Below are 14,945 nucleotides of genomic sequence, written 5' to 3'. Positions count from 1 at the left end.
TACGAATAAGTTATGAAGTGAGTGAATAATGAACGTGAAAAAAAATTTAGTGCCCTTCCACTCCTCGAAGAATGGTAACCAGCGAAGCTGTTTTGGGATGGCTATATTGACAACTATATTGATTTATATGGCTATTGCTATAGTGATTGAATAAAGACACATACACGTAACTTCCTAGTTTTTATCGTCTTTATTTTATTTCATTGTTACCACAGTGGCCATAGTTTTGTGGTTGCTGTGGTACACCACGATCGGTTGTACTGCTATGCTAGAGACGTTCTTGCCAAATGTTAGGTCTATACAGCACCGGTGACGCATTGTGGGCACATAGACGTCCGTGTAGCACACATTTCAAAACCGTTCCAACAGAAAGGATACAATTTACTTGCTGTCGGAGCACACTGGGTCTACACTATTGTTTTTTGTTATGCTTTTCGAGCCTTCAATGAGAGTCAAGGAGCGGCGCCATCCCACATATTCGATATAGCCACGAAGGTCATGCATCATAAACATGGTTGATAAGAAGATAACATTCGGAGCGACCGCCGCCACTTCCTTTCGCGCATGCGCATGGGGTTGCGTCGGAAGAGTTTTCGGCGTACTGGCGACAGACGGTCGGACGGACGGACGGATGGATGAACAGGCTAGCCAAATACAGCTTTGCTGTAAAAGGCAGCAATAGACATAGTTTCCACACTAAAACACGTTATCAAAGATGCAAGAGGAAGTAGTGACGTTGCGGCGGCTAAACGCACATATTGCAGAACATTACAAGTTCCATAAGGTGAAAGTAAACACAATTGTTCTCGTTGCCGTGAGTTGTATATAATCTATATGCACGCTTCAAACCGCTTTAGAACAGCTTCGCTATGCGTAGATTCCAACAAGTGCTTCGGATCTGCTATTGTAAGTGATATCAATCTGGGTAATTAAATTAAATACTGAAATAACTCTCCCAAATAGTCACTTCACGACCGCTGCAGAAATTCAGCAAGACAGATGCGTCAGTGCTTACGAAATGTTTATTAGGTAAGAAAGTTGAGACTAGAATCAGTCCAATATGTTTTATTGCCATAGCAATTATATGACCACTCCAGGCGCAGTTCCAAGTGCGATAGCATCGCGGGCGCGCGCCGTACGCTGTATGTGCGAGTGAAAGCGAGCTAGAGTGAGCTGACGACGGCGGATCCATCTTGCGCGCGCAAGGGAGGAAGGCTGGGAGGAAGCGCGCCGCCTTCCATCGTGCGCAAGCACCACGGAGTGGAGGGAGGGGGAGGGTGGAAGCGAGGAGGGCGTTCTACTCCAGCGGCGGCCACGCGGGCCCTATCTTGAAAGCAATCTGCAATGGGGAGAGAGTTCGCAGAGTGATGATAGCTTTGTGCGCGCTTTGTTTTCACCGCTTAGTTCGCGTTGAACCTAGAGGTAGCACGAAGGTCAATTCGCTCGCTCTGCTGCTACGCTTCCTGGCGGCAGAGTCTTTATGGCGACTGTCTGTGGCCATCGAGTGACATGTGTTCATGTTTGCTTGTGTGCGCGTTACACCATGCTTGTCAATTTATTTAGTAAGCGAACGTCTACAAGTTTATACGGCCGATCAACCTACTATCCTTATTTCACATTGCTGTATAATTGCTATGCAATCGCTGCCTTGCCTTTCGGACAAAACGGCGACTTTATTTATTCGCACTAAATATATTGCTGATCGTGAACGTTGTTGCTTTAGACAAGTTTCCTCCGTAATCGCTGTGGAGAACTTTCCACTAAAATAGTTTTCGAAAATTGCAGCGAAGATTGCGGTCAAACCTGAGCGGCCATGAATCTCGAGTATACGCTTCCTGTGTCATTTACTGTGACGTCCTTGCTGTTTAGGCTCTGCCTTCACAACGTTCCGTGCGTAAACCAAATGCGGTCACACCTGTTTACTGTGCCGTGGAAGTTGTTTCAATCTGTTTGTACGATAAGATTTACTGACGCGCTTCGTTGCGTGTGGTACGCCTTATGTTAGCGTCGCTCTGACCTGACGCATTCCTCCTGGGACTTATTCACGCAAGGAGGGGGACATGGATGTGGTGCTTGAGAATCAGCTGGTGGCGGTCCTGGCAAAGAGTGACCTGCTGGCCACCTCATCGCGCCCGTTCATGATAGTGAATCGCCTCTACAAGGCCTACGGCTACATCGAAAGCGTTCCTGTGCTTCAGGTAAGTTGTGGCTGGCTACATATGCGCTGTTTTTATGTTTCCTCTTTGTGGGGCCAGCCGTCTTCGGCTTCTCTGCGAAGAATTTCTAATTTTTTAGGCACAGTCACATCATATCACACAAACACAGAACTCGTGTATATAACCGTTTTCATACACAGGTGGTCGACTGTAGTACCGTGCATTAGCTTCTATAGTTGTAAGACACCCATGTCCGCATTACGTAACGGTTACATTCCAGGGCTTCTATAACCCTCTGGAGGACAATGGGACTCACGCGTCTTACTCAGCGATGTACGTAGAAAAGCTTCTCACAGGCAAAGACACATATTCATTCGGTTTGTTGGTTACTGCCTTCTTTCTGTAGGCTTCAACACTTTATGTGAGGCTAGTGTTGGGAGTGCGTACTAACTGGCGACAAGCATGCAAGAGCCAGAAAAAAGTATGTATTTTTTTCATTGTTGGATTGTTTCCCGGATATTGCCCACATTTGCTGATGAAAAAAGTTCTCAAGATGCCCGATAAGTTATTTCCTATTCCTGCATTTATACTTACATATTTTCTTAGCAATAAGCGCCCAATTTTGTATCTTGAGGTAATAGCGAGATCGCACTACTTGCCCTACTGAATGCACATGAACAAACATGCACGTGCAGAAAAGGCTCCGATACCGGCGGTGTTCGACCCCCGGACAAGATGTGCGCGCAATATTTGTTTTTTTTTCTGCATGGTCTCCACTGTGCCACTTTGCCCAACGTGTTTCGGTGCATATTACGAGGGGGCTGGTTACACGCAATTTTTTTCTCATTCAAACCCTAGAAGGCCAGTGGCACAAATGTCCGACTTTATAAAAACAATCTGTGTGTTGTATAGAAGTGAAATTAGTTGCAAAGTACTTGTGAGCACCCTATTTATACATACCATACAAAAAAATTCAAGCATTCTTGTTTTACGAGTCAAGTAGGCAGGGATAATTTTGCATATAGACCCTAGAGGGTCGATGGGGCATCTGCATCCCGATTGTTGAAATACTATATAGTGCTAGTGAGACAAATACATTCAATTTTTTTTAAATAAGCGATTTGGTGTAGAGAAGTGCAATTTGTCAACTATTCCCTAGTACTCGATGCAGTCATACCAGGCGAAAAAATCTAATGAATATTGCAAAAATGTACGGCGTCCCATAAAGGGATGAAGTAGTCTATACGCAGTGGCATCCCCAAGTTCTCAGTAATCATGTTGTGTTGGTATTTAAGAACGAATGAAGAAAAATTTGGGTTCAGGAAATCGTGAACGTCAGAGATAACGCAGCTGGAAGGCCACGACGGATGTCGTGGAAATGACACGGCAAGGTAGAACTGGTTTTTTGTGTTCAGGAACTATAAGTTTGAGGGCCGGTACGGATGATGGCCACCGAGCAGCAGCAGCCGCCGCAGACTGCAAGCACGGGTGTTTTTTATGTGTATCATGGAAGACACACTCCGGCTATCGTGCAGCTACCACTTCTATGCTGTTGCGAGTCGAAATGGGTCCGTAAGAGGACACCTGCACTGTGTCTTCGCAGCCACTGCGAACACGCACTGAGATATCTGCCGAAAGAAACGATGTGCGTATCATTCTGATCTGGGCATCGTACACTGTAGAATAAATAACGCCCATAAAAATGAATAGGGCTGCAAATCGATTTAAACTCTGCCCCTTACATTCTTAACTGTATACATGGGTGAAAATGAATACAAACTCTACACCCTCATTCTCTTTAGAAGTGGGAATTATTCTGCAGTGCGGATACGTCTTCACGTAGTGCATTTATCTGCAGGGGCTGACCTTCACCGTGCGGGCCGGTGAGTGTTTCGGCCTGCTCGGTGTCAACGGTGCGGGAAAGACAACCACCTTCCGCCTGCTCACGGGTGAAATTCTGCCGCACCATGGCGACGCGGTCATTTCCAACTTCTCCATCGTCCGCGAGAGGCAGAAGGTGAGCGCCTTGGCTCGGGTTTACCAAATCAGCACTTTATTTTGCCAAGCCCACTGTTGGCGATATTGCACCATTCCTGTTTTTGTTACTTTTTTGTGGTAATCGTCGACTTTCCGCTCTTTCTTTCCTTTGACTACAGCGTAATATTCTTGTGTGACCCCTTGTACATTATAACGTTCATTGCATTCGATCCTTTTCAAGGTTATCTACGAAGCGGTTACGTAACATACTGATCCCTGCTAAATGCGGGGTTGAATATATGTAGGTGTGGTCTGTTAGGCACCCTATCGGGCAGCAGCTCTCACGAAAATTGATAATTATGCAAACATTCTGCAAGCACTGCATGCAAGCACTTGTGAAGTGCGTTTTAAATACCACAGCTGGGTTGACACAAATATTCAGTGTGTAGCATCAGCGTGCCAACCAAGACACGTGGCACCTTCGTCGTTGGGTTTAGACAAAGAAAACGTTTTTTAACGATATGAAACCTCTGGAAACGCTTACTTTCTCTACGTACACGTAAACGCTTCTTTCAGCATTTGTGTGTATTTTTTATTATGATAGCAACTTTACCGACACTCGATCCAAGCGTATTTGCATCATTGTCGTTGCTGTGATGTTGCGCATAACGTCCAAGTGCGATAACATCGTCGTCATGTGCCATATATGCTGTATGTGCCAGCGAAAGCGTGCGAGGTTGAGCCGTCAATGGTGGCTAAATCACGTGCGCGCCCAAGGGAGGCAAGCGGGCAGTATGCGCGCCGTCTTCCATCGCGCCCAGGGCACGGAGGCGGGGGGGGGGGTTGTTCTACTATGGCGGCGGCTGCGTATGGTGCGGCCGCGTGGGCCCCATTTTGAAAGCGATCTGGGATAGGGACAGGGTGCGCCCAGAGCTGGTAGCCTCCTGTGCGCTGTGTTCTTGTCATTTAGTTCGCTTCTCGCTGTACGAAGGTCAATTCGTTTACTGCTGCTGCCGCGGTTCCTGACTCCAGCGTTTCGACAACGAGTGTACGTGGTCATCGAGTGAGATGTGTTCATGATTGCTAGTGCGCCCATGGCAACCTGCTTGTTAATTTAGCTAGTAAGCGAATGCTTACAAGTTTATACGGCCGATAAAACTACTACCCTTACTTCATATAGCTGTCTGCTGATCTGCTTTTGCAATCGTTGCTTCCCCTTTCGGACGAAACTGCGGCTTTTCTAACTAACAAAGAAGAGGTTATCACATTCGTAGCATACATCTGGGAAGCAAGAACCGACTTGAAAAGGGATTTTCTTTCAGCCGTCTTAGGGTCTCAGGAGGATATGTGATTATTTTGAAGAAGCACTGTAATGTGCATAAACGCTTTTTGTAAATTTAATGGAAAAAGTACCATATTCAACGACTGAATACCGAGAACAAAGATTAGCAATGTTTGTTTCGTGGCAAATATAGCGCGCTAGGAGGCGGCAGATGGCGCAAAGATGCTGTCGGCTGTCCAGTGGCACTGACAATTTCACAACTCGGGTTATGTCTTAAGCCTGACCCCACGCTGGGCGAATCGGTGAACTGGAGCTATGCTAGTCCATTGATTAGCGTATGGGTACTTGCGCATGCTTTATCTATTTATTTATTTATTTATTTAATAATTTATTTATTTATTTATTTATTTATTTTTTTAGCAGGGCTAGTCTATTGACAAATACACAGTGCACGGTTCAGAGCCCGCGTTTTATTTCTTCACTTGTTTAGGCATTCTTCTGGCAGCTGCGCTCTCCAGAGATTTAATATAAGTTACAACAATAATCTTTGAATGCAAAAACGCTAGAACATTTATAAATTTGTCGAGACACTTATTTTGCTCGGTTGTGTTAGAAAAATCAAATATGAAATGGCGTCGTCCTAACAAGATGTGGGTTACGAGGTTAGCGTGGTTTAGTTGTGGCGAACTTGATGACGGAATAAGCAGTTACTCATCACGTAACAGTATAGTTTTATTGTTGTAGATAAGGACGAAGCTGCAGGTGTGGAGGATTGCTCAGGTGATAAACTAGTAGATCCGGCTTTCAAATACAAACCCATACGGCTTCCATTTGAAAAAAAAATTCTTGCTGCATTCAGCTGAACGTGTAACACGTCAGCCAGGGTGGGGTGATGTTCGCCAGGTCTCTCTCCATTGGTAGCCTGTACCTATGGTACCAAACTACTGGTCCTAGGCGCTGCGTCTTGCCGCTAACAGCCTGGTTATCTCAGTAGTCAGGGCGCGCACTCTGGTCACAGCTTCGATTCTCAGAGCTGAATGTGTTTTCCCTTCAACGGGCATGAACTCTGTTTTAGCATCTTGTCGACTGGAGTGTTTGGTTTCGTAGATGATAGCCGCATAAGTCGAGGCGCAGGCAGTTTGAGTAAGACACGCTGTCACCTGTCGACTTTTGACGCAAAGGCGTAAACAGTAGAGACTCTCAGCGTGTCCGTAAACGTATTAGCGTTTGCGGAATACCGCAATACAGGAGAGCCGTACGGCAGCTGCAACGCTGATAGTGACACCTTGTGAGGCGGAGTTTAACCTGAGACTACAATAAAGAAACACTGCAGTGACCTATTATAATCTACTTAATGGTCGGCGTACAGCCTTCGGAGCATCATAATGGTTCCCCTGGAGGCGTTTTATGGTTTTTCGTCGACGAAACCATTCACGTGACAAAAGGTAATTTTTCGTGCATGTAGTAGTTGTGCAAAGCATTACAAGAAATCGGTAACAGCATTGCTACAGCCGTCGACAGCTCCGGTATAGCCTGACCAACTGCAAACGGCTAAGGGCGGGGAGTCTAATGACGTCGCATCATGGAAATCTCTACCCCCTCGCTTGTCGCAGTGTTGGCGGTACATAGGCTACTGTCCGCAAAGAGACGGTCTGCTGGACATGCTGACGGGTGTCGAGACACTGCGGCTCTTCGGACGTCTCCGAGGAGTTCCCATGACAAGAGAGTACCTGAGAGTGCTGCTGTATGTCTTCCGGCTGCAGGAGATAGCCGACTACCTCGTCGGCACGTACAGGTACACGTCGTTTCGTTGTGCGCGGGGTTTTGAAAGGAAGCAGCTCACGCCGGTTTCACGTCTGTCGGTAGTTCTATCGGTCGGTATTGCGAAATGTTAGGGCACAGGGAACCGGCTTTTATAGCACGCTACGTTGACCGACAAAGTCATGCCGGTGAGCTCACGTTTGTTATGCGCAGTAAGACAATGAAGCACGGCATAAAATTTGTACATATGACGTCGGCTCTCATTGCTGTCTAAATCGTGCAGATCTCCCAATAAAACTGGCAGCGCCAATATACGTCGCAACTGGCAGCTGCTTAAACAGCGGTCTTCTTCTTGTCTGCCACGGAGGAAGCACTCCGAGATGTCGCAGGGCACTCCGAGATGTCCACAGTCCACCGCAGTGTCCGACTATTCAAAATTTTGAATGCGGATCGAACAGTCTCTGCTACTCAATTTCCGTTCAACTCGTGAATGCACTCTAAGATGTCGAGTATTCGCTTTGTTCTAGTTACTAATTGATAAAAACAATTATTTGTGTCACGAGGGAAACGGAATGATGAATGTGATAACTGTTCCGAATGTTTCTGCAGCAGGATCGCTGCGGTCGTAGAGCAGGGGGCACCAGTTAACTTGGGCGAACGCACGGAGCACATCACTTGTGCTCAGTATTTGCACTCCTTCGAAGAATGGCAATCTTTTAGTCAGCCTACGTACGAATTTGTTCTCATTCATTATTTAGCCGATTTCGCCATGTTTTCGTGCGTTTAAAGTAATGTGCCGTGCTTTATAGTGTGCCATTTCTCTACTTCAACGAATGCGACACTGCACGTTCATTCGCCACCAGTGTGAAAGGGAACACCAAATTCCTACCGCAAAAAAAGCGTTCAATGATGGTAAATGTCAACAGGAAAACTATTTGCCACAAGTCAAGTTCATAGACTAGAACCCACGAATCAGTAGTTAACGTCGTTTTAAAAAAAGTTTCCTCTTCCTCTTCATACTGCTGACGACCGTACACCCGGTAACACCTTGTTTCCTTATTTCATTGCTGTCATCGCCATTGTTTACCGGATATCTGAAAGCAGTTTATCATTTACGACTTCCACACCTGTTCGGCACTACATGCGTGTACCAATGTATATAAGCCTGATTTAATTTTTTACCTAACTCCGCACCAACATAAAATTGCAAGTTGCTTTAAAAGTGAGGAAATATTCTATATATGATGGAATGTTGGGTGGTTGTTTTTCTGAAACGTTCATATTCAATTTGATTCGAACATTTCACTGCTTTAAAGTTCCGAACCCATGGTCCCTGCAATCGTCGACGTCGATTCTGAAACCAAGTAGTTCAACAGTTCTTTTTACACTCTGCTCCGAGAATCTGTGACTGATTGTCGGTAGGCACTCAAAGCTATCTGACAACCGAGTATATTGAGCACGAAATGATGGGCAATGTGCTTTTTACTTTAGTGATGTGCATTGGGGCCCAAAGTTACCCGCTGAGTGCCATGCGATAGAGGGCAAATAATCGCTAGAGCTTGTGCTCTGCAAAAACGCCTGGCGTTTCTACAAACATTAGTTTAAGGCTTGTTGGCTCTTACATAACTTTCTGAGCGGATTTTTTTTTTATTTTGTGGCATTGTGCTGCCGAGCCCAAGGTCACTTCTTTATTCTCTACTGCGTCGGCTGTATATCGTTTGGGCGAGCTATAAAAAAAAAAGGCATAAAGAAACGCCGTTGTAGTAAGATTTACGAGCACGGTAAAGAAACCTAAGTGCTCAAAATGAATCGAAATTTTTTCGACTGTGGTCTCTCTCATAGTCGCATTTTTGCTTTAGGACCTTAAAGCCCACGAATCACGTACAATCAAATCAGTCGCGTAATGCACTTTTTGGTTTGCCGTCAGCATAAGTTACAATCTCTTAAAAGGGCTGGACGTCTTCTGTTCATCCGTTTGTAAGGAGCGGTTATTGAGTATAGCCTCCATACGAGAACCAGATCAACCACAAAGCATAACTGTACCTTGGGAAGATCGAGCTCTGGCGCATAGAACACACAGGTTGTTTACGCAATGGGGAACCTTGAAAATATCTAGTTGCTTCGATGTTATGTCAACTATAAACTTACATTAGAGGTGTGCTGTCGGTTGCTCTGACAACGCTAAATCACAGCCAGATGATTGGCGCACATCAAGCTAATTGCCAACTCTACAGCTAGGGTGTACTTTGGAGCCCTTCCGTCCCCGTACGAATGCTTATTTTGTCACGAGGGTATTCAAGTTGGGAACAAAGTTTATTATTGTTTGCGAACATAGAACATTCTCTGGCTACATTCATTATGCTCACTCACTCACTCACTCACTCACTCACTCACTCACTCACTCACTCACTCACTCACTCACTCACTCACTCACTCACTCACTCACTCACTCGCCCGCTCACTCGCTCACTCGCTCGCTCACTCACTCACTCACTCACTCACTCACTCACTCACTCACTCACTCACTCACTCACTCACTCACTCACTCACTCACTCACTCACTCACTCACTCGCTCGCTCGCTCGCTCGCTCGCTCGCTCGCTCGCTCACTCGCCCGCTCACTCGCTCACTCGCCCGCTCACTCGCTCACTCACTCGCTCACTCGCCCGCTCACTCGCTCACTCGCCCGCTCACTCGCCCGCTCACTCGCTCACTCACTCGCTCACTCGCTCACTCACTCGCTCACTCACTCACTCACTCACTCACTCACTCACTCACTCACTCACTCACTCACTCACTCACTCACTCACTCACTCACTCACTCACTTGGCTGTATTCAACTGCCAGTTCGCTCACTTGCCTGCATTCATCTGCCAGTTCGCTCACTTGCCTGCATTCATCTGCCAGTTCGCTCACTTGCCTGCATTCATCTGCCAGTTCGCTCACTTGCCTGCATTCATCTGCCAGTTCGCTCACTTGATTGATCGAATGAGTGAGCGGATCTATGAATCAATCAATGAATCAACGAATCAATCATGAAATTTTTGGCACAATTCGATTTCGCAGTGCTGGAAACCGACGAAAGCTCTCTATCTGCATCTCGATGATCGGTTTGCCCCGGATTTTACTGCTGGACGAACCGTATGCTACAATCTCCACGACTGCGCGAAAGCGCATCGTGAACTACATCAGCGCGCTCCAGCGAGTCAGCAAAATGTCCATACTGCTGAGTTCTCACTGGTTGGTGTGCCTTTGGTACTAGTTCCGCATAACAATTTATGTGAATGACGCAGTGATGCACCTTAGATTGACAAGCCGTAAACATCTGCAGTGTTTCAGTTTATTTTGTCTAGACTGACTATGTCAAAGGTATTATTTAAGGGGCGGATTTACTCGTTGCTGCTCCGCTGAAATGCAAATTTTGTTAACTTTTGCCGAAACACCGATGCACAGCCAACAGATGCAACTTGGTGACGAAGGCCGTTGCAGTCTGACGCTGCCCGAAAGAAAAATGGGGCTGAAAAAGTAGCAGTGTGGAAACGTGCGCGGAAACCATGAAGTGGATGGGCGATGCGTTGCGTTATATGCGCGCGTCACACAGTGCAATGTGCATGACGCAGTGAGCTGTAAAAAGACAGAGGCTTGCAAAATGACTACGATTAGAAAGAAGTGATCATTGCCTTCCGCTTTCAGATATGATACACTGATGTCGCAGGTCGTGAAAGATTGTATGAACCTATAGATGCAGGATTTTTAAGTTGTTCCAGGTCATCTTTAAGATAATCTCGATAATGGTTCCGCATGATTGCGACATATTCTACTATCAGTCAAATAATCAGATAAGAATCGGCAAACATTTCAGCAGGGCCTAACCACGTGGAACTGATTTTCGGGGTTGCCACGAATGAAAAAGCTTGGATTGTTAAGTCCTCCCGAAACATTAGACCGTTGAAGGCAGAGCAAGACGATTAGGCCCATTCACGGGTATTCACTAAGCACGCGTCGTTGACAAGAATGACATGGCGTCTGTGCCCCGGGCTCTTGTCGGTCTCTGCATCGTTTCGTGACTCGCTGCATGCCTGTACACATCTCTACTTTTGTTGAAGCGAACCGTTCGGTGCGAACCGTCCCAGTCTGCGGACTGTGGCAGCTGCCGCTGTCTTGCTGAGTAACTCAAACACAGGACAGGAGCCGCATAACAAATCGGCCTAACTGTCCCTACCTCTACTACACCAATACAAATATACCAGCGGCCAGGCACATTTTCTGCGGAATCACACTATGAAAGAACACACGATGCTTAAGTATCCTCCCTGCAACAAATATACATGTCGAAGCGCATAATGTTCGTAATAAAGCGAAGCTTTCTACAGCTTCTTTCTACGCCTTCTTTTCAAGCCTTCTATGCCTTCTTTCGAAAGGTCAGTTTCTCGCCAAGCAAGGTGGGCTGAACACGGAGACAGTGGGCTTCTTAAATTTGTCGTCGCGGGTGGTCCAGCACTGCCCGAGACACTGCATACGCAAAGCTCATTGGCTTAAAACACCGTCTCAGGAACTCCAGGATTGTCGTGGACCAATAATCGAAGATACCCAGTGTAATCCGCGGATGGCGCGGGTCGCGTGGTTGGCGTGTCTGCGTCTTGCCGTGGCTGCCCGACAGTGAAATTTTCTGGATAACCTCATACTATATTACGTGATGTGCGTTGGCTTTCTTTACGTGTATTCACCTTTTGTTTCCGCGCGCACCATGGCTGTCTCCCTGTGTAGCCTGTCGGACGTCGAGTTCCTCTGCAACCGAATCGCCATCATGGACTCTGGGAAACTGCAGTGCCTTGGCACGCTGGGTCAGCTGAAAGAGAAGTTCGGCAAAGGGTACACCATTACTGTCAAGACGTACCCCGACAAGAAGCAGGACTTCTCCTACCAGCAGGACGTGGTCAGCGAAGTGTGCAAGGTCTTCCCGGAAGCCGAGATGGCATACAGTTACGAGGTACGCATAAGTCAACTGCACTTCCTATAACCACCCCTCGTTATGAAGTGCGGCTTCAGTATTAGTGTCACAGTCGAATTAGTGTAGCGAAACACCAGGGCACGACCACATGGAGGGACGAAACACACACAGCGTTCCTTCTTGTATCCAAGTCCTGTCGTTGCGCTAAACTTGGTTCCTGTTCAGTATGACTCATCAATAGGCCTACATGGCCACCATTGTCGCCAGTTTCGAAAGCTTGCACAAAGGCTTTTTTAACTGCGTTAAGCTTTCTTTGGGTACTAACCACGCTTCTTTCATGACTGCCGAACAGTCTTCGTGGGCAATCCCCAAGATATATCTAACAGATAGGAACTAACAGATAGGAAGATAGGAACCTAACACAGTGGCAAAAACCGCATGGAAGTACGGTACCACCAGTGTTGGGTGCTCAAACGTAAGAACGCTTTAAAATTATTCGGTCGGTGTGCAGCCCCCTTCCTTTTTTACTTGTCATCATTCCGACCAAGCGGGCTTCCATCATACACAAGATGATGAAAACTGTACCGTCATATAGGCAAAAAGTACTGAAGGAATCTGATACCAGTTTATGGTACCACACGGCTGCAAGGTGGCGAGGCGAGCTTTCCCGCATTCTCTCCTCGTGACAGCCTGCCTTTTAAGACGCTGTCGTGTAGACGCTGCGCCAGTGGTTGAAGATGCAGGTTCTCTCACTGGAAGCGCTGCAGCTCGGCTCATCGCACGCGGTTGCAGACATTGCAAGGGGCTTCGAGCTGTTCCACTAGAAAGTGGGAACCGTAGCATCAGTTGCTCCACGCGTACGGGTAAGGCACGGTGGTAAGGGGAGTGACACCCATGACGCATAGTGCAACATAGCGCCACCAATAACAACCTCCCAAAACATGTTAAACGCATTCTTGGATAGCAACCAGAGTTGGCTCATCATGAATTTCTGCATTCAGGACTGATCGCGGCTGACGGAAATATAAGTATAGGAGAGAAACAACACCTTAATATTGTATATAAAGGCATTTAAAACTGTCCTTTAAAGTAGTCTTTCTGTATTTCTTATCTATGGAATTCTACAATTCAATATTATTTGACGAGTAAAATGGGGTTTTCGACATTTCTCAGTTCAAGAGTGACAGCCATATTTTACAATTCTCGTGTGCGTACTTGAAACTGAAACTAGAAGCACCGGGTCACCAAAAGCAGCCGAAAAGGTTTCGCGCACTTAATGTCCCATCACGGGAGACCATATTGGACTGCCTTTTCGTGCGTCGCAGGGCCTGCTGGAGTTTCGGATGTCGCGGGTCGACATGTTGTGGAGCGAGATGTTCATGCGCATGGCGCGCATCAAGCGGCGCCACAAGCTCCAGGACTTCTTCATAGCGGACGCGTCGCTGGAACAGATCTTCCTGAGCGTGACACGCAAGGAGGCCAGCGAGGCAGCCGCAGCCGCCGCCGTGGTCCAATCTCCGAGCGCCGTCCCGCCCATCATGGCGAACCCGCTAGGACTGTGAACCCGGCATTCGCAGGTTCCGTAAACTTGCAATACGAAGGCGCCTCTCATGGAAGCGCTCTCTCCGCACTCTTATAAAGAGACAACGATAGGAGGAGGCCGCTGCTGTGTGCTCTTCTTTCTTTCAGTGGTCAAGGAGTAATTAAATAAGATGAAACGGAGTTGGACGATGTAAGTAATGCGTGGGGCGGATAATTGGTAAACATCAGTGTAGTATAATGGGTGCCAAGAGAATGAATACGCAGTCGAAGACGGTTTCCTCATGGATAGAAACCTGACGCTTTAGCGGGCTGCCCCAAAAGTACACTGGTTATGTGCTCGTTTTTAAAGAACGCCTTTCACACCAACGCTTTAGCGATCTGCACCACAGATGTACTGGGCATGTGCTGCTCTTCAATGAACCTCTCTCCAGAGAGAGAGAGAGAGAGAGAGAGAGAGAAACTTTTGTTGTCAAGGTTGAGTGGAGATTTCTTTCCCAGCGGTGTGGGCTAGCGTGGCGTCTGCTTCCCCGCGACGCTATCAGCCCATTCCGCCAACCGTGTCTGGTCGTGCGGGTTGGACGTTTTTGTCTTCATCTCCCACTCTTCGTGTGAAGGAGCTCGCCTTAAGAGTTTTCTCGTTCTTTTGGCATCCCCACACGATGTGAAGTCGGTTTGCCAGGGGGAAGTTACAATGTTTGCAGTTTAGTGGATATTCACCATCTGTCATTGCAGCCAGCCTTTTTGGACTAAGTACAGATCTAGTCTGTACTCTCCTGAGGTTAGTGGCCTGTATTGTCTGTGTCTCGTGCGGGTTACTATGGTTACTATGTCTGTGCGACTGGGTGCGCGGGAAAGCGCGGGTGCAGTTCTCGGCGTTCGCACGCACCGGCGTGCGACGCTTCTCGTCTCGGAGGCCAGGCGCGGATTTCTTGGCAGCGCCACCAGATGGCGCTACGTGTTTAGAAATAATCGCGAGAGGAGAGCCTGGTTGCCGCATGACGCGTTTCTGAGCGCTCGCACGCGCCGGTGCGTCGTGGATTTCAGAGGCCATGCGCAGGCTTCGAGGCGGCACCGCTAGATGACGCCGAGTGTTCCTAAGCAAGTGCGAAATAGTAGTCTCGCTGCAGTACACGCCTCATAACTCGTTTCGACGGTGCCAATGCGTTTTGATCGCACAATAAATTCAATGCTTCACGCATTACCGTCGACAGTCATCGGGAGAAGGGTTCTGACGATTCTTCTTTTTTTCATTTTCCACTCCCTCAAGGCACGGTTG

General features: G+C 47.4%; 1 protein-coding gene across 2 annotated transcripts in view; it reads left to right on the top strand.

Moving 5' to 3' along the window:
* The window catches only part of LOC126528577 (phospholipid-transporting ATPase ABCA3-like), a 91,813-nt gene extending 77,964 nt beyond the window's left edge, over positions 1 to 13,849 (top strand). For both annotated transcript variants that reach the window (XM_055069142.1, XM_050176436.3), the window contains 6 exons: positions 2,052 to 2,198; positions 4,015 to 4,173; positions 7,029 to 7,210; positions 10,243 to 10,416; positions 11,944 to 12,166; positions 13,453 to 13,849. In XM_055069142.1, the coding sequence (XP_054925117.1) occupies positions 2,052 to 2,198; positions 4,015 to 4,173; positions 7,029 to 7,210; positions 10,243 to 10,416; positions 11,944 to 12,166; positions 13,453 to 13,689 (1,122 nt within the window). In that variant the 3' untranslated portion in view covers positions 13,690 to 13,849. The remainder of the gene's footprint in view (positions 1 to 2,051; positions 2,199 to 4,014; positions 4,174 to 7,028; positions 7,211 to 10,242; positions 10,417 to 11,943; positions 12,167 to 13,452) is intronic.
* The last annotated feature ends 1,096 nt before the right edge of the window (positions 13,850 to 14,945 follow it).

Source organism: Dermacentor andersoni, chromosome 9 (assembly GCF_023375885.2).
Source record: "Dermacentor andersoni chromosome 9, qqDerAnde1_hic_scaffold, whole genome shotgun sequence".
NCBI classification, from domain to species: domain Eukaryota; kingdom Metazoa; phylum Arthropoda; class Arachnida; order Ixodida; family Ixodidae; genus Dermacentor; species Dermacentor andersoni.
Note: the sequence above shows the minus strand (reverse complement) of the source record. Positions and strands in the feature narration are given on the sequence as shown.